The sequence below is a fragment of the Cantharellus anzutake genome (assembly GCF_015039405.1).
Source record: "Cantharellus anzutake strain C23 chromosome Unknown EI90scaffold_8, whole genome shotgun sequence".
Classification (NCBI taxonomy): Eukaryota; Fungi; Basidiomycota; class Agaricomycetes; order Cantharellales; family Hydnaceae; genus Cantharellus; species Cantharellus anzutake.
The window spans coordinates 1,155,787-1,177,782 of record NW_024066958.1 but is presented as its reverse complement, the minus strand read 5'-3'; the positions used below and the strand labels follow the sequence as shown (position 1 = coordinate 1,177,782).

Here is a 21,996-nt window from a genome sequence, read left to right as displayed (position 1 = left end):
CATAATTACTGCCCACATAATCAGGTGACTTCGCTGATTAAGTCGATGATGAGATCGCTAGCATATAATAATGTCTCGCCTCGAACGACCAAGGTGCCATATTCCTCGCTTCCCTTTCCCCGGCGTGCCCGTCTTGTCTTCGAACATTGGCACAGCTCCCCGAAGCACCAACCATCGTTGCAAACAACATGTCCCTGACGGACACACCAAAAACTCGAGAGCAATGTCGCGCAGCGCTCGAATCGCTACCAGACACGCCAGATCGCATCCCTGCGATTTTCCTTGCTCACGGCCGTAAGATTTCTTCCAACACATTATTCGAGCATCGCATGCTGAACACCACTACGTCTAAGAGCCGATGCTTATTTGGCCCCAAAGCCCCCTATTCCATCGGACCCATTTAAAGGACCCATATTCAACTGGGCTGGACGTGAAGGTCCATTGGCACAGTTTCTTGATGATCTTGGTCCCTTGCTGTTGAAGAAATACAAGCCAAAGGGAATAATCGTGTTTAGTGCGCATTGGGAAACGGCGGGACAAGGCTAGGTGCACACGCTCCAATCACACGACTCATTGATACTGAGAACCGTCTGTTGTTCAGTCACCGACTATGGGAACGAAAACCCCTGCTAATGGACTACTATGGCTTCTCCCCTGAGGTATGTCCTTCGTGTCAATGTAGTCCGTGGTTCTCAGAGCAATTTTCCCTCCAGCTGTACCAAGTTGAATTCATTTCCCGCGGTGATAGCGTACTGACGCAGAAGATCGTCAACGCTTTTATCGCTGTACGTCCTTCCTTCACTTCATCTCCCATCGCTTCATTCCAGAATCCATTCATTAATTGTCTATCCAGGCTGGCATTCCTGCCCGCCCGATTCAAATAACAGAGCCACGGGGCCATGACGGACGAGGGTATGATGGTCCGGGGCTGGATCACGGAGTTTTTGTCCCATTCATACGCATGTTTGGGGAAAGATGCCAGAGGATATCCCCGTTGTGGAAGTGAGCATTGACGAGAGCTTGAGCACGGAAAAACATTGGGAAATTGGTCGCGCCCTCAGGATTAAGGTCTGTCCGACACGATACGAATTTCGGGTCTTGCGGGGCCGGCAATCGAATTTTAACTCTTCTCTTTTAGGACGCAAGGCTATCTCATAATTTCAGGTGGCCTAGTCATCCACAGTTTCAAAAATAATGGGGCATCCTTCAACCCTGAGCGTGCTGGTCCAGTTCTACATGACTTCCACGATGCGATCACTCAGGCGGTCCTGATTAAGGACGTGAGTTCATTGCCTCTTAATTCCCAATATCGATTTATTTGACTCGCGAATAAAGCCTGCTGCTCGTCGGGAAGCACTTCATGCACTCACCAACCACCAAGGTTTTCGAGTGGCGAACCCTCGCGAAGAACACTTCATACCGTTATACGTTGCGGCTGGAGCTGGAGATACATTGACGGGTGAAGACAAAGACGGAGAGACAAGGATACTAGCAGATTTTTACGGGATGAGTTCGTTTGCTTTCGGTTTATAACCCAATGTGTACCTCGCGTGTTGAAATGTACGAAATAATGTAGATGCAATTACATGATATTAGTAGCCTAACGTATATAACAATACCTGCGGTGTCTGTACGATGGTAATTCAGAGCGTTCACTCTGGATATCGTAATAGGCAAGCGAACAGGATCATGCTGCATTCAGCCACGTTTCCGCTTCTTGTTTTCCTTCTCTTTCCTCTTCTTTGCGCGGAGCTGGGAGGAATCAGCGCTCAAGATTTCTATCGTCGGGATGAGACACATCCTACTCACATCTTTTTTGCCTCTGGCATCCACCATAACGTATCTTCCCCTGACACCAGCGGCCGTCCCTTGAGACCTTTTGCTGAACCTTTGGCAAATACCACTCGTACTTCATCCTGCTTTCTTTTCTCCTTGGCCATACTCCTCTTCAACAACTTCGCTACCTCATCAGCCTTCTCCCTCTCAGTGAGGGTCGAGTCTTTCTGTGCCAAAAGGCCTTCCGCCTTCTTCGCGGCTCTCTCATATCGTCTCACAGCACGCATCTTTTTCCGTGCCTTGGCTTCGGCGATTTTTTTAATCGGTCGAGCATCCAACGCACGCATCTTGGCGCGGAGCATTTGAACCGCTTCCTTGGTAACTGGGATATTAGGGATGTAGTGCCTTCGCTCATCCTCGAGGAACCAATCGGGGAGGCCTTCTTTGGAGTTGAGGGAGTAGCGGCTGAAACCGTCGTTAATAAGGTGAGTCTTGGTAGTTTCGCGGTTTACAAGTTTCTGGGCGAGTGTCACAGCCGCAGCCGTTGTCAAACCGTACTCTGAAAAAGGATGTCAATTGCGAAACAGGATTGATAGCATTAACATTCATACTCTTTATATGACGTGCTTTGACGCGGTCCTGATCTTCATCGTTAGCATCCCATTCGAGTTCGTCCTTATCGGGCTCCTGAGGGACAATCTCGAAACCATCTTCGGACTGAGGTTTGTCATCGACCTAAAAATGCGTGAGCTTCAGCGCGTCACATCCGAAGGCACACTCACCACAGAAACGTCTTCATTACTTTCTTCCTCTTCCGTTCATTACCCTCGTCCTCGTCGCCCTCGACATTGTCGATATCCCCTTCAATCCCTTTGAAGACGTCCTGACTGAACCAAACTCGAGATATTTTACTGGCTGACGGCTTCGGAGTTGGATCAAGAGAGCGCACAATGAGGCTGGCTTTCCCGTTTTCGCCCTTTCGTTTCTTGACAGAGACAGAAGGCTCCCCTTCACCTTCGGAGCCTAAGTCACCATCCGATGAATCACGATCCATGCCAGCCTTGGCACGTTGAACGGCGTCCCATCCACCTTCATCATTGGCGGCATCCATATCCTTCCCATTATCTTCCTCGCCACTCGAAGAGGAAACGTCATCGTCATCTTTGCGTATTCCCGCCCAAACGTCATACTTTTTGGACTTTGCACGCGCCTCGCGGCTCTCCACTTCAAGTCTCGTTCCATCCTCTTCTGACGGTAGGACTCGTACATCACGTCCACGTCGCCCTCAAGTCTTGCCAGCCTTTTCTCTTGTTCATCTTCGGTGTTGAGGGCCTCATCCTCAGTCTCCTCGGCCTGCTCCTCGTCCGAGTTTTGATCAGATAGACCGTCGCCGCTCACATCATCATCAAGAGCATTCGCATCCTCTAGATTGAACATCTCAGCATCTTCCCGATTCGGGCGCGCAGCACCAAGGTTCAAATCTTCGAATCCAGAAAGCGCCCGGTCATTAAGTTCCTGTCCAATGTCCATAGGAGCGATCATGTTCAACTGCATGCGTTGTACAGCCTTCGCCTTTCTCTCATTGGTCTTCCGTCTCTCGCGCTTCCGCTTGGTGGCAGCTTCAACGTTGAGGCGCTCAAGCTATGGGAGAGATTAACAGTTTCCCTTGGCGGGAGACTTATTCAAACCTCACCTCCTCATCAATCACCGCATCCTCATCTAAGGGCTCTTCCACTGCAACGGTTTCCTCCATGGTTTCTTCTGGTCTGTTTTGGGACTCGAGACCATGCTGTATTAAGGCCGTCAAGGAAAAGAAAGTCACAGAAAGGCAAATGGAACGTACCTCCTCTCGGAGTTGCAAACGCCACTTCAACAGATTCTTGAAATCTCTTTTCCCTAGGACCTTCAGATCCTCACAGCATTGTCGTAACTCCTCTGTCATGAGTGGTCCATCTCTCCATTTCTTCTCCTCTTCAGAAACGAATTCGATTTTGTTGTAGCTTCCAAGGAGAGTGATTGGATCGACGTTCCGGGAATAAATGTATTCGGAGGCAGTGGCAGACTTGAAAAGAATGTTCTCTCCATCAGCATATCCTTCACGATTCCTCCGCTTCGTTCCTGGCTTGAAAACGCTGATGGCATTAGGTGTCAATTTGTTGGATGAAACTGAGGCATCGGGGGCTGGAGGAAGGGTGTCAACGTCTTTGAAAACATGTCTAGGGTCAAGGAATTTTGGATCTATTTGAGTAGGTGCCAAGAAGTTAGAGCAGACGACGAAGATTTCTGCAGAGACAGATCTTAAAAAGACATGTGAGCAGGGGGGATAGTCTAGCCTTCTAATAGAGCCGCGTTGAGGTCTACAAACCTTGACGATGGTGGTTTTGTAGCTTCCACTTTTGTAAACAGCTGATTGAAAACCCAAACAAGGCTGTTATAATCTTGACTCCGGAACACCTTCGTCACGAACGTGCCCCCCTTGATGAGGAAGTCAACAGCAAGCTTCAAGCTGCTAAGTACAAGTTCGGCCTGGGAGTAGGCGTCCTGGACCCACGCGGTACCAACGTTAGGTGCGCCATCATGCAATATTATATCCGCTTTCCACATTTTGAGATGATCTCGTAGCAGGGATCGGCATTGTGGGGTCGTTATGTCAGCAGTAAAAGTCATGACCCTCGGAATAGGCTTAATAGGAACGAGATCTACCCCTGGAAGTGGAATATTATGAGCTTGGTAGTGGGGAGATGTTGTGGCCCTCACATACCAACAATCAAGCTGTTTGCAGGCATATACTTGCTAGCAACTTGCAGCCAACCGCCAGGGGCCGCGCACAAGTCAATACAACATTTCGAGTTCCCCAGGAACTGAAATTTTTTGTTTAGTTGTATTAATTTGAAGGCAGAACGAGCACGATAGCCTTGCTCTCTAAATTAGATGTGAGCACGCGGGACAATTAAGATGGAGGAATCGAGAAGGAAATACGGACTTGGCAAGCTTGTAGTACTTGTCAAGACGTCCTTTCCCAGTCTTCTTCTGGGTCCCCCCCATAACCGCTAAAATAGGTGGTGTGGAGAAATTTCCCGTTCACGTGCTAGGTGCAGGCAGCTGCATCACGTGCATGAGTTCATTCAAACGCCGAGTGCCTGCATCCACCAGTGGGCAGGATCCCAGCCTACCTAGCGCCACTGATGGTGGCCCGAAGCGATACACGGTTGGGGTTAAACAAGTGTTGGGGTCTTCAGTCTCTCTGATATCTTCCGGTATCCCGTCACTCGATGACGTTTTTGGCGGTGGTCTTGCACTCGGCTCTGTCACTGTTGTGTTAACTCCCGATCTCCACTCTGCATGGGGAAATCTCGCCCAACGACATTTCATCGCCCAGGGACTACATGTTGGCCATGCAGTTTGCGTTGTCTCAGATAGCTCACCTAGTGTCATTGAAAGTTGCATGTGGGTAGCAGGATCGCGTCAGTCCGAGGCCGACAGTGCAATGGAAGACAATGATGAGAAAGAATCAAAAATCAAAATAGCCTGGAGATACGAGAAAATGCAAAAGTTTCAGACGACTGTTGCAGATGCTTCGTCCTTCTGTGAGTCGCACCTTCTGCACACCAAGATATGGCTCAAAGTGCATGCTTTAGCAGAAGGATATTGTTCTTCATTAGATTTATCGACGAAGATACCTGATTCAGTGATATCTGAGGGCCTAGCCTCTGGACAACTTCTGTCGATAAATCTTCTGGAATTTAGTGATTCGTTTCACGAGACCCTCCACAAGTTACAGACGCTGAAAGACGATTTAGTCTGGTGAGCTTATTGCCCTCTTGTACCCAAAGACTTGGCAACGGCCTCACTGGTGCCTTATCCAGCCAGCCCACCATCAAACCTACTCGTTTGTCTATCTTGGATTTGGGCGGTCCGTCATGGGGGACCACTCAATAGAGGTATGCCAGTCATCCGCGATCCCCTCAGCATTCTGACCAAACACAACCCATTTAGGAAATTCTCAGATTCCTGTTTCTTCTACGTACACTTGTTCGTTCCACAAACATTGCTACCCTTGTTACGATCCCCCCTCATTTGTCAGTGCGAAGCGAGATTTCCGATGATTTTCTGGGTCAAATTGCGTTCTTGTCCGACGCTTGTGTATCATTCATGGGTTTTGGAGGCGAGTGATATGTGTTGAGAAGTGTGAACTACCTACTTATCATGCATTTGCACGGACAGCGGACCCCTCCTTATCATCTTTGTTCAAAGCCTACCATGGCGCCGTCCACCTCCTCCGGCTTCCTTCCGTACACACTCTACTCCCACTTTCTCAACGGCATTCGATTCTACGCGGTTCCTCGAGCGGAGGAGATAACAATCTCGCATTCAGGTGTACCCGGAAGCGTTTCATAATCGAGACGCTCCACCTAGACGTTGAAGGTGGCGTTGCAGAACGGCGCACGACCCCAGCACCCACGACATCCACGATGGCCTCCATCGAGTCTGCATCACACGGTGACCATGGGCGTGTTACTGGAACGGTAATATCGTTACCGTCTGACGCAACTGCCTCAATCAAGATCACTCTCGATAGTGACGTCATTGCTGCCTACCCAGCATCCAATAGCGGTGTTACCAGCAGTGACATCTCATTCCCATCTAGAGATGCTTTGCCCAATACTAGTTTTAAAAAGGCAAAACCCCAAAAACGCGTCGCCTTTCACTCTAATCGCCCAGATCTGTACGATTTTTGAAGGAGGCAGCAGTACAATTTATGTACTCATAAATATACCGTTCGGTGCTTGTACAATGCAACCAAAGGAGGGTAGTGCCTTCAAACTACTGGGTTTTTCCAAGTTTCCTGTTCTCCGCCATTCAAGCATGCAGAGACCGCGAAATGCCTTTGTGACAGCCAAGGAAGGTTGATTATCTTCCAAGCTCGTAATTCAGATGTCTAGAAGTCTAGATTTGGGAAAGCCCCTATTCAAAAGTTCCTAAGGTCCAAAGGAAAAAGAAGTGTGTCAAAACACGGTGGATCAATCGGCTGGCAACGACGTTCTGTTGGCCGCATAAAGTCAGAGGCACATGGGGTGAGAAATAATCTCGCCTTTTGCCATGTATCGCGGAAATGATGGGAGGCAGAGGGATCATAAGAGAATGGTAAGTAGATCGTTAAGTCATAAAACAAGTGTACACAGGCAGCGGACAAAACGTTCGAGTCTCGTTTACATGATAACGCACACAGGCTTCTTCCTAGTGGGCTGTTTTGGCGGCGGATTGACTAGTATCAATGAAAATCAATGCTTTACAAAGTAGCATTTGCATAAGATTGTGGTGAGTACTTACGGACCGCCCGTATAGCATCATCAAATACATTCTTCAAGCCCTTCTGTGAAAGTGCAGAGCATTCGAGGTACTTCACAGCACCAATATCCTTTTGCATCACAATACCAGCCTGATAAGAAATGGGAGCCATCCGACTACGATTGGCAAGACATTGGTCAACTCTCGGTAATTGATTATACTTAAACGGCTGAACGTTTACCGTTCTCGGAGTTTATCTATTGTTGCGGGATCATCCCGAAGATCCAACTTGGTGCCTACAAGGACAATCGCCGTTTGAGGTGCGTGATGTGAGATCTCCGGCCACCACTAACGATCTCATTTCAAAAAGTCGTGCAGCCTGAACACGAACAAAGGTTAACCCACCTTTGTTCGAACATTTTCAAAACTGGGAGGGGAAACGAGCGAGAAGCAGATCAGGAAAACGTCCGTTTGGGGGTATGACAATGGGCGCAAACGGTCGTAATCTTCCTGACCAGCAGTGTCCCAGAGGCCGAGAGAAATGGTCTTCCCATCTACCATCACACTTGCCGAATAATTGTCAAAAACTAGTGATCATGTGTCGCCCGCTTCAGCCGTAGGTCCCAAAAGTGACAGAACGCCCAGAGGGGTCGAACGAACCTGTAGGAATGTATTCGCCCTGAAAGCTCAGATTCATGTGAGATAGGAAGCACGAACGGCGATACTGCGGGGCAGATGGCTCACTGGAAACGCATTGGTGGTGTAGGATATCAAAAGGCACGTCTGCAGAGGGTGGTTCCAACGCAGGGAACAGTTTGTCAGTCGAAAAACGCTCCACATTAGCGCGAGGTCTACGAAAGCACCTTGCCAACGGCTCCGTCGCCCACTACTACGCACTTAATGGCCTGCATATTTCGCGCAGTGGTGCTGAGGGTATATCAGGTGTTAAGACGGAAAGAAGTGTTGAAGCGGAAGGGGTTCTATGTAGCGGGGAAATGATCAGTTCGAGGGGTCGAACCTTCATCACAAACCACAACATGAGGCCATCAAACGCGGCTTGATGTGCCCTCAAGTGTAAAGGTATTCACCTCTTGGGCGATGGAATAGGTTTCGTGAACAAATATGTTGTGAGTGATCCGAAGAAAGAGTAGCGAGCGAGGCAGAAGCAAGCGCGAGTTTGTGATTAGCCAGGTCCGCTTGAAGCAACAGAGAAACGGAAGATCACTAGACGCTCGGATGTATCCCATTACCAAACTGGCGCTAATCAGCCGCGGAAGTCCGGCTCGGGCGGTCATTTCTCACCAGCACAAGTGCAGGACATTAAAAATGGATCGAAGGAACCATGTTTGATAGCAACACCACAGTAAATACATCTTAAGATTGCACTAACGAAAATTAAAATTAGGCTAACTTGTACTATGCGTCCGTGAATCAAGACCCTTTTTGAAACTGGAATACACAATGGGAATAACCTTCCCTCTTAGAGTGCAGGACGATCGGACTTGAACCCCTCTATGTTTGCATCACTGGTTCTGGGTGTATGAGAGTCCGATTCCTCAGTTTCTGCATCATCTCATCCCCCTTCAGTCTTCGGTAATCCTTCAACAACACCCGATTCCCGCCCTCCGCTACCGTGGCTAGGGCCTCAGTTCCGTAGACGGAGCGAGGTCGTCCATGCATTTTATCCGCCTTTTCAACCTCCGCCAGAGCGGGCGTCCGCAGCGTGCGCGCGCATGCAGAATCCAGGGAAGATCTTGCTGGCAATAGTATGGGGTTAGGAACGTTCGAGAACGTCCCATTCATAATCCCTTGCAGCTCCCTTGTGTCCCCCGGAACAACCCGATGCCGGTACTCTCTTGCTTTTTCATGTTGTCGCAGAGGCAAACATAAAGGCGGTGTCCTGAGGGATGAGTTCCGGGCAGGTAGCGGTCGGCTGGAGATCCAAGATGGGAAGAGCAATTCTCGTTCTGTTGGTGCCATCAGGGTATCCGAGTGAGTCATGAGTGGTGGGTCAGCTTTGATTTGGCGAAATGGCTCAGTTCGGTCTTGGGGGCATGCTGAGCACTCGCCCCCTTTCTTTCGTGCGCACTTTGTCCAATCGACGCGTTCTACCCATGGTCTGCACTTTTCAAGCCTGAACTCTCCCATCTTTTGGTGAACGCCATCAAAGAGAGCGAGCGGCGAAGTAAGCCCAGGAGATGGAAGGGCGAAATGGAATTCGGCTGGCGTTTCGGGTGGCGTCACTGGGGTCATCATAGCCTCGACCGAAGGCGGAGCTTGGATCTTAGCAAGAAATATCCGTCGACGTTCATCTATGCGAGCGGCTACGGATCAGCACTGGTTGATAGTGGTTTTTCGCGCTTTCATTGCCTACCTTGTTTCGACGTGTGCACTTTCATGTTTACTTCCCTCCGTAAATCTACAGACTTCTTTGAAGTCGCTCTTTGTTTTGCACCTCTTAATAATTCATCAAAGCGACCCCTGTTTATTCCCTCCTTGTCCGCGGGCAATGGCTTGGGAAAAAGTGCCTCCCTGGGTGACATTGAGGGTGGGGGCAACAAGTATCGCGGGCGTACACCGCTATCGGTTTCAATGGAATGTGCAAAGGGAAACGATGGCCATTCAACCAATATATCATCGAGCGTAGGCGCCAGCGTGATAGAGATGGTTGGAATGGGACTTGGAAGGATAGGTGACATGTGTTGGTACCACCCAATGATAAGGATAGAAGGCAGAGACGACGCCCGGACAATGGATGGGCTGAACAATGCTGTCAAGAATAAACGCGACCAGCGCGGAAAGGGAAGGAGGAACGAATGGAGGATGCGTAGCTGCCAAAGGTTGCGTAGAAATACTGGTTGGTGTGCAGAAGGAATGCTGGCCGTGTGATATTGGCATTATATGGTTGCAATTTACAACCGCCAGCCGACTAAGGATTGCTTCTGGAAGTCCCAGACCCTGAATTCGTGAAAAACACTTCTAGTAAGCTGGTAAAAACACTACAAGAAGCAGAAGTGATCCATGAGCACTGTTAGATTCAGCAATGCCTTTGTCGTCATAGGTCAAAGTAGGAAAAGCTGTCCTGGTGACAGTTTCCCCGTCACCCAAGCGAGACAGCAACCGATGCATGGCCAAGTTCACATAATGATACGGTGAATTGTTGACAGGAGCAACCGTTGCCTTGTTCGCGCACTGGTTTGAAATGAGGGCTTTTGTGAGTCAGAATTGAACAAAATGACTCTGCGTCTTGAACCTCTTTTCCATATGGCCACTCATTCAGCTTTTAGATACAAATGTGGCTGCTTGATACACGATCGGGTAGATAGGTTATTCTGAAGGCGCAGCTACCTTTTTTTGCTGCCTCACGCCTCAACTCGCTCGTCGCGAGCATCCTGAAGCTTCTGCTTAAAGAGAGCCTCAGCTTCCGTCCATACTCTCGCGTTATGGCGGTGAGGCAGCTGCAATAGTGAGGGCAGAAGATCGCTGGAGAATTGTTCCGAAGCCTCACGGGGAAGGAGGGTGGGAAGATGATCGATCGAAATGACCGACAATGCGGGATTCCCCTCGCTAAAAATAAAGATGAATGTAAAACAAGACTAAACATCGTACCGAGCTTACTTGACAGCCACAGGAACCGTTGGCGAGCTGAATGTCGTGTTGACTGTGTACACAGGTATGGGGTTGAAAGGATTGGTGGTGTCGCAGCTAACATCAACGATGACCGACAGTCGTCGGCTCGCGCCTGCGTCATTAATTGTATCCAGAGTAATGAAGTGAGGTATTTTGCTAGAAAGGTATATGCAATTAATGAAGATGTCCACTGATATTGAGAGATCAGTGCATTGAAGAATTTCCTAAGGGAAAAACGTGCCGTCTAGAATTTCAGAAAATGGTCCCCCTTTAGCGGTCTCAGCCATGTCCCACTTTAGAATGCTTCCACTATGGAGGGCATTCGAGTGAGCAACCAGAACCGAAGGCTCGAGGACCGACATACTCAGGTATACCAATCTTCCTGAATAAATCCACAGCCCCACGGCCGCATCTTCCAAGAGCACCCATGACAAGAACTGTGAGACCCTTTCCTTCTTTGATGGATGCAAGTTTGGCCTTGACATCAGCGACCATAGCATCTTCATTCAAGTACGGAGTTAGCCCTCCCAAAGTCTTTCCTTCCCTTTGGGCTACAAGCGCCAGTGCTCCAGCTGCAGCGCCCGCAAATCCAGCATGAAATCCAAATGCAGCAACCCTTCGACCATTTTCATCAGTGAGGAATTCCAAATCATAGAGTGAGCCTCCGCCAGCGTCGAATCGAGCAAGAATATCTTTCCAGCCCGCTTGCCGCTTGTAACAATGAGCGAATTGGACATGGGTGTGCTGTAGAGGCTCGTTAGAGACTTGAAGTTCCTTCAGGCCGATGATCGGAACGTCGATCGGCGCTATTGGCCATGAATTATTCTCTACCAGCTTGGCACCGATTCTGCACATCCGCATTACAAGACTTTAAACAGAAGAGGCAGCAGACATTAGCTTACTTCTCGAACTCTTCATCATCAAATATTCTCTGCTTATCTCGCTCAACATAAATGTCGAATCCAGCATCGATGAGCTTCTTGGAAGTCGTCGGAGTCAATGCAGAACGACGCTCGAATTCCTTCGTCTCACAACGGAGCCACAATGGTTGACGTGACATTTTCCACTAAGATAGCGTGTTTGGTTGAAGTATGGACCTGTGCGTAAGTACGTGCGTCCTTGGGCTCAAGCGACTAGATATCAAAAAATGGAATATCCATTTGTTTACTCATTTGGGACGGACTTACCGCTTAACGCCTAACGCCGTTCCGCGCATCACCTTCTACTAACCGCCATCCTCCAGCTCCCACATCACTCACGGATCATCCTCAGCCTCAATTTCGCTTGTATTGGGGTTCTTGATAATTTTTTCTGGCGACCTACACGCGTATTTTTTGCGAGTATGGAGGCTGACACAAGTAGCTGTGATGCGGCAGCCACCTCAGCGCCCCTCAAACCCACAAACGCTAAGCCTATCCTGAACAATCCGTATCTTCGCAATCCTCTTAATGTGAGTTATTACAATCGATTCATGCTGTAATAAATGACACTGCTGTCCCAGCTTGGATATTACACACCATACCCATCCCACGTGGATACAGCGCGCCTTCAGGCTATTGCACGAGGGTCCCAAAATACTTTCCACAACCCATATCTATCGCGTACTATCCTCTCGACTAAGCCATCTGCACTTGTTCGATCCGTCTCTGACACCCAGGCGAAGTTGACTACTAACCGACCAGCTGCCACTGGACCATCAAGTGTTACTAACCACATTCGTGTGCCAACCCCTGCAACTACTGTTTTTTCCGTCAAATCAAATGAAGCAACGCCTCCCGCCCCGAAACTCCGCTCAAAATCCCTGAAGCAGGCAGTATCAGCCTCAGCTCCGCGAGCTTCTACGCCTCAACCGGAAAACGCCCGGGTTGCAGACAATGTCATGATACCTAAGCATGTCGCTCTAAAAATGAATTTTGACGACTTCAAACCAGAGGAGTTCCTGGATCGTGGCGAGTGGAGCGATCTTGCACGATATCCCATCAACCTAGACCCACCAAATGGGCTGATGACTTTACGTTGTTTGTTTTGCGAGAAGAAATATTCAGGCCCAAATGCACGAAGCATGTGGCGTCGCCACGTTGGCGGAAAGCATAACTTCGTGCTCAATGGTGGCAAAGCGATGCCTTCGAAACCTTCCAAGCCGACTGAAACGGTTATTACGTGTGAGTCTAATTAATTCATTTCCTTCTCACTAATGAACTAGCGTGAGCAGTTGCCCAATCCTCGAAGAAGCGAGACCGGAAACGACCGAATAAAAGGGTGGAAATGAAGGCAGCGACCACAAACTCCCAAAGTACCGAAATGATTGTCGATCAAGATTCTAGCGCGAATAATTCGTTTGAGACGATCGATGCGGCTAACAGCGATCAAAGTGATGATGAGCTCGAGGAAGCGATAAACGAGATCAGCGATAACGAGGTGGTTCAGAACGAACTGACTTCACTGGAGCCTCCATTGGCGCTAGGCATGGTGAGCGAAAGCTTAGATGCGTTGAATGAGGACACACTACAGGGGTTGAGAGATATGCCCCAAATTGCACCCGCTACGCCTTTCGGACATCCATCGTGTATGCGACGCTCTATATCGACGCCATCATTTCTTCCATCCAGAGATATTGAACCATTTGATCCCCTGGGGCATCCGTTCCTTTTACCACCGTTTGAGGAAGGCACCCCACAGAAAGGAATAGGCATGGACTCAAATTTCACTTCACCTCTTCGTTTAGAATGGCCATCTGATCCCACCTTCGCTGACAATACCAACATTCCGACAACGGAGTCGGCAGAACCGGAAGATGTAGCAGAAAGGATCGCTCAACGCGGGTTGAAGGCTACTTCTTCATGCAGAGATCTTGGACTTCTCCCCAGCATAACTTTGGCGCCCTCGCTTCGGAGTCCGAAGTGCGCCAAAAGGCTCCGCTCTCCCCCTACTCCTAGTGGATCCGAAAATAGGTGGCTGTCATCTAACAGCCCAAGTACCAATAGTAGCAACCGACCGTCTACACCGAGATCACACCAGAGGAATGCATCGGAGGCATCCCCGACCTCTTTGCTACAGCGCTTGACGTCTGGACGGACTGGGGTCTCAAATGAAGGATCGATCAGTACCCCGGTCCCAGTGCAACCCCACAAATTGTCTGAATCGGATAGAAGACGATGGTTATTGGCGCTCGAAAGCCCGGGCCCTGGACCACCGTTCCCATCATCCTCTCCGGGGGCGCCATCCTCGGCGCAAAGTAATCGACTCCTTCCACTGACCCTCGGCCAATCGCCGCAGCATCCAACCTTAGGCCGATCGTCGGCACGCAAGGCAGCATCCTTCTTACATCCATTCTCTACCGGCGTTGCAAGCGAGAACTCTTACGATGCCATGTCGTCTTTCCAGTACAACGAAGAAACAGCATCAGCAGAGACTGGGAAGATCGGGACACCATTTGTTACACGTTCCACCCCGCGTCGCTACACGCTTCCATCTTCCATATACGGGTCCTCACCTATGGGTCCTCCCTCAACGACGAGATCCAGATTCATGCACAGTCGCACGCCTTCTCTTGCTCATTCCCACACGCGGAGCAGTAGCATTGAGGAGTTGGGTCACGACGACCCATTTGCCTCTGAATTGACCTTCCCTTATGACCCTCATTCCCGACTGCGCGACCGGCTCCGTGACGGCAAGAAGGAAACGCCGACGATGCTTTCAGGCAGTCCATTCCTTAAGCGATCACGAGAGTCGGAGGCGACCGAAGAGCCTTCTGTGGTCACAGCTCCACCGTCATTGGATGTTTCCGGTCTTGAGTGGATGGATCTCCAAGACTCGAGTCCTGTCAAGAAGAAAGCTAGACTTTCTCAGTAAAGCAGGAACAAACTTAAAGCGACATACACTTCACCAAAGCCCTGAGAACTAATCTTGTATTCCCTTTGCCACGTACACTGACTTTTTAAATCCGTTTGATTCGTCACGCCCTGAGCTCTTTTGTTCCCTTGCTATTCACCACCACAAGATCTATCTTCAATTTAGTGGGACTTTCCTTCTGGTTGATTCGTTTTTTATTCACTGCCTGTTTCTTGCGACGCGTCTCGCTCCTATTTTCTATTTCTCGAGCCTTTTCTACTTCTCGCCGCATGCCTCGGTAATGAGTCAGACACGCACCTATCTGTATCTAACGTCTGTTTTTGTTTCAGTCGACTGTAATTGTAGCTTCTCAGACTGATACTCTGTCGCACACTATCTGATCTTTGCCCCATCACGCTTTGTTGCTACATTAGTAGGATGAATTAGGTTACCATGATCTTATAGCTTCGAACTGACGAGGGATTTTGGAATTCTGACAACTGAACAATTGAACTGTGACACCGACGGTGCTTGATGATAGAAAAGTGCTGAGGACAACCGTTTGGGCACTTCAAAAATTGTCATTGGGACGGAGAGCTCCCCCCACCCCGAGGTGCGAGTCGAGCGAGTCGAGCGAGTCGCTCGGCTCTCAGACGAGCTATCTCTTCCTTGATTCCATGAGGGTCCGTTGGGGGCTTCTGTGTAATCCCAACAGAAGATCATAAGATCATGACAGTTATCAAAGCGTGTCGCCTCAGCTTACATTGGTCTGTTCCGAAGGAGGAAACATACGATCCCTCGCCTATGAGGGAGTTAAGCCAGTCTAGTAGAGAAATAGGTTACGTGCTCACTGACGGGGATAACGTGTTTCTCGAACCAATCCGGATTTCCGTAGTGCAACATCATCACGATAGGAAAAAATACATAAAAGCCAAAGCGAAACACTTCCAAGTTGGGCCCGGCCATTATTTGAGTTATCTTCTTCGACTAAAAAATTGAATTTCCGTCCTCCCCTCGAAGGAATCTCGTGCACGTTCAAAGAACGGATGTGGGTAAGCGCTTCAAGTGGGATAGCAGTCACCTGACCATTCTGCCAGAACTTCTAACGTCTGAAGCAAAATGGTGAGCATTTAGAAGCAGTTAACATTTCTGGCTCAAGGGGCACTCAAGCGACGTCGTACGCTCAGTCCTCAGAACTTCGATTCACCGCAACCACTCAAACCGAGCATCGTAAGTCCCTTCAACTGCATGTGCGTGCGTTCAATCTGACGATTGAATCATCCGATTAGTACACGCACGATATACAGGGACTGGTAAGCTGTGAAGCGCTCACCAGCGTTTAACAGTTTAATCTAATGGCCCATGTTTCTTATGACTTCAAGGACATGCTGACATGAGCAAATAGTTGAGCATCACCCCATCTTGCCGAACAACTAACTCGTTAATTCCTTCGCTTCCTTTGACTTATAGTGATTGGTTAACACACCAGCACCGTGACACATCCGCCTCCGTTATCGGGCATCATTCATTATCGCAATATCTTGCTATTGCTGACAATGAAGCCATTGGACGTGTCAAGTTTGAACAAACCGAGGTAATTGGAATGAAGGAAATTTTTTCTTCATTTTTCCAGTGTTTGATTGCAAATTATTCACCCCATTTATTGACGAAATTTAGCGTATGCTTCAACCATGCGGTCCACCACCACAGAAGGACGACGACTAGTCGCCCTTTCTTCGATCCCGATGGTGTATCTATTTCTTTTATTCTTTCCAAGTGTGCATAATGTGTGGTGTGTCGTCCTAAATTTGCAAGAAGAACTCACGGTCCATCGCCAAACAAGCTGCCCCATTTTCGTTTGTCGAGGCTGTGAACCCCTGACATTCACAGGATCCGCATGTCCCTATAAGTCGTGATGTACCGATTCGAGGAGTTGGGTACAGCATGCCGAAACTTTCTTCATGGGGACAACAAAGTCAATGCAAGCAAAGTGTTTTTCGTCATCAACAAAAGAAAGTTGACATCAAATCAAAAGAAGAACGACAGGAATCCTTAGTCATAACCTCAAAAACGCGCATCACCGTTATGTGGTTTCGCCGCAGATAAAGGTTCAGCGTAGAACTTCATGAGATCTTCAACATCGTCCTTGCTGCCAAGGAACACAGCAGTACGCTGGTGAATCTGAGTGGGCACAATGTCCAAAATACGCTTCGTTCCGGTAGTAGCAACTCCTCCGGCCTATCATCAATGAGCTGCAAGATCAGAACAGTTTTCCTTGTCTCCCATCACAAGACAACGCACTTGTTCGGTTAAGAACGCCATGGGGAATGCCTCATACAATAATCTGAGCTTCCCATTCTTGCTCTTTTTATCATCCGGATAACCGAAAATACCCCCATAGAGCAACGTGCGATGTACGTCGGCCACCATGGAACCGATATAACGAGCACTGTAAGGACTCTTCTTCGGATCTGCAGGATATTTGATAGATTCGAGGTATTTGACGACTGGCTCGTGGAAATAACGGGAGTTGCCCTCATTGACTGGACCAATCCATCATGACATGTGTGCACCGAGAGCCGAGAACAAAAAACAAGCGAAGTCAGCGGGACGTCATATAAACGGAAATGATTCCAATCAGGAATCTAGAAAAGCTTACAGGAATAAATCTTGCCGCGTGGAGGAATCTTAATCTGTATATGGAAAGCAACTCGTGAGCAAGGCGAATCACTGGATTAGGGTATGCCAGTGCGCGGAGATTACATGCCACCTAGAATTGGTAAACCGGTGACTTACGTCAGGATGGGTAAGGATGAACTCTCCGAGTGCGTTATCGAGAGTATAACCATTCACGCCATTTCCAGTGGTAATTACCAGGTTGGCGGATGATCCGTACCTAAGTAAAATTATTTATTTCAACATTCATGATCAGCTTGTGAGAATAATGCCATGGGTCGTGAAATCGTAGGAGGTGAAGGTATGCACGGTACTGCAAGGACTCACATCGTGTACCCAGCAGCAACCATTTCATTCCCTGGTCGAAGGACATCTTGGATAGTACCGGGAGACCCTTCAGGCTAGGTTACATAGTCGGCATGACTATCCTCCCACCACAATGAAACGGAAGAAAGCAAACTCACCACCCGATAAATACCGAAAATAGTACCAACGTTCACACCGGCATCGATGTTACTGCTACCATCGAGCGGATCAAAAACGACGCAGTAGTGCCCTTTGTATTTATCCTCGATAATAATAGCCTCCTCATCTTCTTCCGAGACGAGTACAGCCGTTTTGCCAGACGCTCGGAGGGAATTGATCATGATATCATTCGAAAGCACATCAAGCTTCTTCTGCTCTTCTCCCTGGATGTTAGTTTCCCCTGCAAGGCCGACCCTAAGTCATCCGCGAAGGACGGTAACAACGAAATAAAGGCGACATAATGTCATAATACAGCAACAACGTCAGTGAATGTTCCGAGTTGGAGCCGTTAAGGATACAGGACGTTACTTACAAGTTGATGAGTCGGGCCCGGCGCACATTGTGAGCCAGGAACTTGGATGTGAGTGCAATACTGGTGAGCAAGAGCGTCAAGTCTCCGGTTGCTTCAGCGCCAAGTCGGTACTGGTCAGTAAGAATGTGTCTGTTGGTGATTTCGCCGTCAAGTGAGTAGTCGCCGAGAGGAAAATTGCAGGGATATGACAAGTGTTGTCAGATCGGATACCTAAGATACCGCATACAAGTGGGATCGAGGTCCCAGCTGACCTTGTGAGAGTGATAATATTGGTGTTCGGTGCTTCGCTCTCCATTATAACAATCCTAATAGCGAGTCGCAGAGGAGAGTGCCCAGGTTTGTTCCCTACAAGGAGTAAAAGTACGGGAATAACAGCGTGTTAAGCTCGACGAGTTTAAGCGGGGATCGTCAGCCCCTCCATGTGATACTAAAGGTAGCCGGGAATTCCATTTTTGGCACATTCGGCGGAACATGCCGGTCCGGAAAAGGACGAAGCATCTTCAAAAAAACGTCAAAGCTTCGAGACGCCCTAGATATCCCGACAGATGCTCATAGATTGAGCAGTTTCTGCTCTTGACCAAGATGCATTTATGAGCAGCGTTTGGGTGTGGATTATCGTTCCTCGAGAATCTCTATAGATTCGCTATCTGTTTGAACCTTTCTAAGGTGGATCCATGGAATGAGCCGTTTCGACAAGACTACCATGATTCACGGGGACGGCTACACCAACCAGTTATCCTTACCATTTAGAGACGATCTCTCATTACGGTGTAGCCGTACAACCACAGGGATATCAAGACCGAACAATTATCGTCAAAACCGCCATGATAGAAATGTATGTAAAAATTCGAGAGCAAGTGAGTCGACAGCATCAAACAATCAGTACAAAGTAAGAGAAATGGTAGGACTATGGTAGTGGTGTGAACGGGGATCTCGATGCATACGAAAACCAAAAAAAAGGATAGGAAACTGGGAGGAAAATAAAGCAGCGCGAGGGGTATTTGTACAAATACGAAGAGAATCATTACAGCAAAAGATATCGACTTCCCAGTACCTACGAAGGTGAAATGCTACTCTAATCCAGGTATTATGGAAGTTACAAAAAAAAGATCGACTTCGTAAAAATTTCCTACAATAGGTCAGCTAATGCATCATCATCCGTGCCAGAAGAGTCGTCTATATATTTGTCACTGGTCGAGGCCCGGCCGTTCGCGTTCGCACCGCCGCGTTCGTCTTCGCCAAGCCATTCTGTCAGAAACTCGGAATCGTCCTGCGCCGCCGCCACATTGCCCTTGTCCTTCCTGGCATTTCGAGACCGTTCACGTTCGATATCTTCGTCGATTGCATCAAGAAGATCATCCTGATCCTCTTCAGCATCTATCCCCCTACCGGGAGGGGGAGAAGCCTCTTCTTCTAACTCGTCCATAAGTTCATCAACAGCAACAGGTGGTGAAGGTGCAACCCTTCTTGATGTGCTGGGTCCGGAAATGCCTCCGCCCAAGATATGTTCAAGATCCGTGGCGCGAGATGTGGGAGGTCCCCTAGCCCAAGAAGCACCTCGAGCTTCAGCTAGGACTTCTGCCAAACCTCGCTTCTGTTTCGGAACAGGCCGAGGCGGCGACGGCGACGGAGCAGTCCGGGCTGATCCCCGATCATGCTGAGCGTGGGTGCGACTCGCAATGAGCGATGGCGCCTTGGCCCACCCACTTGAGAAATCTTTAACGCCGCTCGCCATTTTTTTCTTTTTCTGATGCGGCAGACTAGATTCATTGTCGTCTCGCTTTCGTTTGGAATTGCTGCTTTCAGCACCACCGCCACTGGGGCCACTAGCAGCAGTATTGACAAAACGGGAATTTCCCGCTTGAGACTGTTGTTCATGGACCTTCATATGGCTCGCTAGCATCGCCTTACGAGTGAATACTTTCCCACAATCTTTGGCCTCGCAGGGAAAAGAGGTCACTCTGCGTTCGTGACTGTGAATGCGGCGGTGGCGGGCCAACGAGGAGGAGTCGCTGAAGGTTTTGTTGCAATCCGGGTACTCGCACGTGTGTGGCTTTTCCCCAGTATGTATGCGCTGGTGGACCGTAAGGGCGGAACGCTACAGTAGAAAAAAGGAATAACGTATCAGAAGCGAATAGAAAACTCATATCAAAAGAAAAGCCGCATAATGTCTTACCTGAATGAACGCCTTCCCACATCCAGGTGCATCACAAGGGAAGGGTCGTTCGCCGGTGTGAGTTCGACGATGTCTCGTCAGGTCGCTCTTGCGTCCAAATGGTTTCCCACAGTGGTCGCAAGCATGCGTTAGGGCTTTCTTGGCACTTCCTCCGACTGACATTGCCAGAGCTGCCAGGGACACCTCATCCAATTCAGGTGTGCCGTCGGAACCGGCGTCGCTCTCACCCGGGTGGGCGGCCTTAGCGGCGATCTTTCCACCACCGCGAGAAGCGCTAAATTTGCTTGCTCCAGGGGCGGGCGGATGCGCCTCGTCCGCTAACTCGTCCAGCTCATCGACTTCGTCTTCGTAACTTTCTGCAGACTTTTTCGATGGCCGCCGAGATGATGCCGGATGTACGGACCGGGCGGATGGAGCTGAACGGGATTGTCGAGAGTTGCTGATCGTTGCACTAGTCGGCGCTCTGATTGCATGTGCATGCGAAAATGAGGATGATGGAGGGGATGTGATATTAGAATCTGTCGTACTGGGTATGTAGTGAGCGAGCTCGTTGAATAAATTATCCAGGCCTTGGTTGGGTGCGTGGGTATTGCTTCTGGAAGCAGAAGGGTTAAGCGTTACTGATTTGGCAGTAACGTCACGTCGAGGAAGCGGGGAAGCAGGATTAGGGGGTTGGGTGAGCTGAGGATGCCGGAAATGGCTAGGACCAGAATTTGATGATTGGTCTCCATGCATGTCCAGTAGAATATCGTCAACATTCTCATTGAAATTACCCTGACCCTGAGGAGCAGCATCTGCGTCACCTTGACTAGGGACACTATTGCTACGCGAGTCGGTTGGAAAAAACGCCTCCTCAAGTTCATCCACAGCTTCGCTGTCAGAACCCCTATCTGATTCATGAGGGTCCTCTCCAAGGGGATTCGCCAAAATTTCTGAATGAGGTGACAAAGGTTCAGAAGCGGGCGTGTTACTCCTCTGCTTGTTGGCGGCCGCAATAGGAGAATGCACAAGATGTATGCGAGTTGTAGCTTCTCGAGCCTCTCGCAGAGATGTAATGAGATCAGGCTTCTTAGGCTTTCTTGGATGTTTGTGGGCAGATTGAGGAATTTGGGGGTGTCGAGTCAACTGTGCTGTGACATGAGCAGTGGACTGCGGAGGGGGTGGCGAAGGGCCAACATCAGTCCGACGAGACGATGAAACAGATGCCAGCGGTGTTGGGGATCGAAGAGGCTTAGGGGCGTTACTTAGCCGTTCTAATTCACCCCACTCGTCATCATTGTAACCTGGGGTCGAACTATTGGCATCCTGACTGTGAACTGAACTTGATGGCGCAGTAGAAGATGGCCGTGCGACCATAGACTATTGCGCTCGACGATGGCTGCTGACCCAGGGGATGAGAATGGTGGGTAGTTCTGAGCAGTCGCAGGGGAAGGGGATGAGTTGGACTTATTTATTCCAACCTGAAGGAAGGAAGTGGGATACCGCTGTTTGCTGAGAGGAGCTCACGATCAGAGTACCGAGCGCTGGGATTAAAAGCGACAAATAAGTGGTAAGAAACGGTGTATGAAGCCAGGAGAGAGGACAGGAAGATGAGAGACAAGCTCAGAAAAGTCAAGTCGATTTTGAGAGGGTCGACATCACGTGCAAGATTAGGGAGCAAAATCTTTATTCAATTTCACAGCTTCTGACGATTTCCCACGATTTTATGCAGCCCTAGTTTTGCCGACAATTCAGGTCTCGGCCACGAAATGGAAATTCAACTGCTGAAAATTTGGTGCAG

The 21,996-nt window shown here is 49.1% G+C and overlaps 11 protein-coding genes across 11 annotated transcripts; 4 read left to right on the top strand and 7 right to left on the bottom strand.

Moving 5' to 3' along the window:
• The first annotated feature begins 1 nt into the window (after position 1).
• On the top strand, positions 2–1,634 carry EI90DRAFT_3041772 (Extradiol ring-cleavage dioxygenase, class III enzyme, subunit B). Its single transcript, XM_039059132.1, has 8 exons — positions 2–294; positions 356–509; positions 602–659; positions 714–785; positions 854–946; positions 976–1,072; positions 1,147–1,280; positions 1,336–1,634. Exons 1-8 carry the CDS (start codon positions 189–191, stop codon positions 1,531–1,533), a joined length of 912 nt encoding a protein of 303 aa, XP_038920391.1. The 5' UTR covers positions 2–188; the 3' UTR covers positions 1,534–1,634.
• Positions 1,578–4,868, bottom strand: EI90DRAFT_3041768 (FtsJ-like methyltransferase-domain-containing protein). The gene is made up of 12 exons (XM_039059131.1): positions 4,760–4,868; positions 4,538–4,698; positions 4,142–4,481; positions 3,620–4,073; positions 3,470–3,565; positions 3,030–3,417; positions 2,602–3,000; positions 2,559–2,581; positions 2,388–2,511; positions 1,855–2,335; positions 1,810–1,822; positions 1,578–1,752 (listed from the first exon to the last, which is right to left on the bottom strand). The coding sequence occupies exons 1-12, from the start codon at positions 4,819–4,821 to the stop codon at positions 1,699–1,701; spliced, it is 2,595 nt and encodes an 864-aa protein (XP_038920390.1). The 5' UTR covers positions 4,822–4,868; the 3' UTR covers positions 1,578–1,698.
• A 714-nt stretch (positions 4,869–5,582) lies between these two features.
• Positions 5,583–6,965, top strand: EI90DRAFT_3041765 (uncharacterized protein). The gene is made up of 3 exons (XM_039059130.1): positions 5,583–5,717; positions 5,773–5,941; positions 6,001–6,965. The coding sequence occupies exons 2-3, from the start codon at positions 5,929–5,931 to the stop codon at positions 6,513–6,515; spliced, it is 528 nt and encodes a 175-aa protein (XP_038920389.1). The 5' UTR covers positions 5,583–5,717; positions 5,773–5,928; the 3' UTR covers positions 6,516–6,965.
• Positions 6,676–8,283, bottom strand: EI90DRAFT_2544950 (small GTPase Rac1). Its single transcript, XM_039053219.1, has 8 exons — positions 8,154–8,283; positions 7,929–8,083; positions 7,810–7,848; positions 7,726–7,744; positions 7,471–7,652; positions 7,307–7,413; positions 7,108–7,241; positions 6,676–7,042 (listed from the first exon to the last, which is right to left on the bottom strand). The coding sequence occupies exons 2-8, from the start codon at positions 7,974–7,976 to the stop codon at positions 6,987–6,989; spliced, it is 585 nt and encodes a 194-aa protein (XP_038920388.1). The 5' UTR covers positions 7,977–8,083; positions 8,154–8,283; the 3' UTR covers positions 6,676–6,986.
• A 119-nt stretch (positions 8,284–8,402) lies between these two features.
• Positions 8,403–9,960, bottom strand: EI90DRAFT_3041759 (uncharacterized protein). The gene is made up of 2 exons (XM_039059129.1): positions 9,440–9,960; positions 8,403–9,377 (listed from the first exon to the last, which is right to left on the bottom strand). The coding sequence occupies exons 1-2, from the start codon at positions 9,762–9,764 to the stop codon at positions 8,578–8,580; spliced, it is 1,125 nt and encodes a 374-aa protein (XP_038920387.1). The 5' UTR covers positions 9,765–9,960; the 3' UTR covers positions 8,403–8,577.
• Positions 9,961–10,427: 467 nt separating this feature from the next.
• On the bottom strand, positions 10,428–11,755 carry EI90DRAFT_3144380 (saccharopine dehydrogenase; the record flags this gene model as incomplete). Its single annotated transcript, XM_039065139.1, has 5 exons — positions 10,428–10,632; positions 10,684–10,885; positions 10,937–11,004; positions 11,060–11,542; positions 11,598–11,755. The coding sequence occupies 5 exons, from the start codon at positions 11,753–11,755 to the stop codon at positions 10,428–10,430; spliced, it is 1,116 nt and encodes a 371-aa protein (XP_038920386.1).
• A 141-nt stretch (positions 11,756–11,896) lies between these two features.
• On the top strand, positions 11,897–14,951 carry EI90DRAFT_3151917 (uncharacterized protein). The gene is made up of 3 exons (XM_039065750.1): positions 11,897–12,145; positions 12,197–12,857; positions 12,908–14,951. Exons 1-3 carry the CDS (start codon positions 12,038–12,040, stop codon positions 14,545–14,547), a joined length of 2,409 nt encoding a protein of 802 aa, XP_038920385.1. The 5' UTR covers positions 11,897–12,037; the 3' UTR covers positions 14,548–14,951.
• Positions 14,952–15,107: 156 nt separating this feature from the next.
• On the bottom strand, positions 15,108–15,492 carry EI90DRAFT_2909033 (uncharacterized protein; the record flags this gene model as incomplete). Its single annotated transcript, XM_039054359.1, has 3 exons — positions 15,108–15,221; positions 15,290–15,328; positions 15,382–15,492. 3 exons carry the CDS (start codon positions 15,490–15,492, stop codon positions 15,108–15,110), a joined length of 264 nt encoding a protein of 87 aa, XP_038920384.1.
• Positions 15,493–15,601: 109 nt separating this feature from the next.
• Positions 15,602–16,361, top strand: EI90DRAFT_2544802 (splicing factor 3B subunit 5/RDS3 complex subunit 10). Its single transcript, XM_039053218.1, has 6 exons — positions 15,602–15,648; positions 15,714–15,756; positions 15,816–15,839; positions 15,909–15,930; positions 15,997–16,120; positions 16,204–16,361. Exons 1-6 carry the CDS (start codon positions 15,646–15,648, stop codon positions 16,249–16,251), a joined length of 264 nt encoding a protein of 87 aa, XP_038920383.1. The 5' UTR covers positions 15,602–15,645; the 3' UTR covers positions 16,252–16,361.
• A 56-nt stretch (positions 16,362–16,417) lies between these two features.
• Positions 16,418–18,352, bottom strand: EI90DRAFT_2991422 (fructose-1,6-bisphosphatase). The gene is made up of 8 exons (XM_039056115.1): positions 18,292–18,352; positions 18,041–18,169; positions 17,667–17,922; positions 17,530–17,603; positions 17,323–17,422; positions 17,186–17,219; positions 16,828–17,069; positions 16,418–16,764 (listed from the first exon to the last, which is right to left on the bottom strand). The coding sequence occupies exons 1-8, from the start codon at positions 18,333–18,335 to the stop codon at positions 16,591–16,593; spliced, it is 1,053 nt and encodes a 350-aa protein (XP_038920382.1). The 5' UTR covers positions 18,336–18,352; the 3' UTR covers positions 16,418–16,590.
• Positions 18,353–19,062: 710 nt separating this feature from the next.
• EI90DRAFT_2544733 (uncharacterized protein) lies at positions 19,063–20,776 on the bottom strand. Its single transcript, XM_039053217.1, has 3 exons — positions 20,744–20,776; positions 20,217–20,679; positions 19,063–20,138 (listed from the first exon to the last, which is right to left on the bottom strand). The coding sequence occupies exons 2-3, from the start codon at positions 20,376–20,378 to the stop codon at positions 19,170–19,172; spliced, it is 1,131 nt and encodes a 376-aa protein (XP_038920381.1). The 5' UTR covers positions 20,379–20,679; positions 20,744–20,776; the 3' UTR covers positions 19,063–19,169.
• Positions 20,777–21,996: the final 1,220 nt, after the last annotated feature.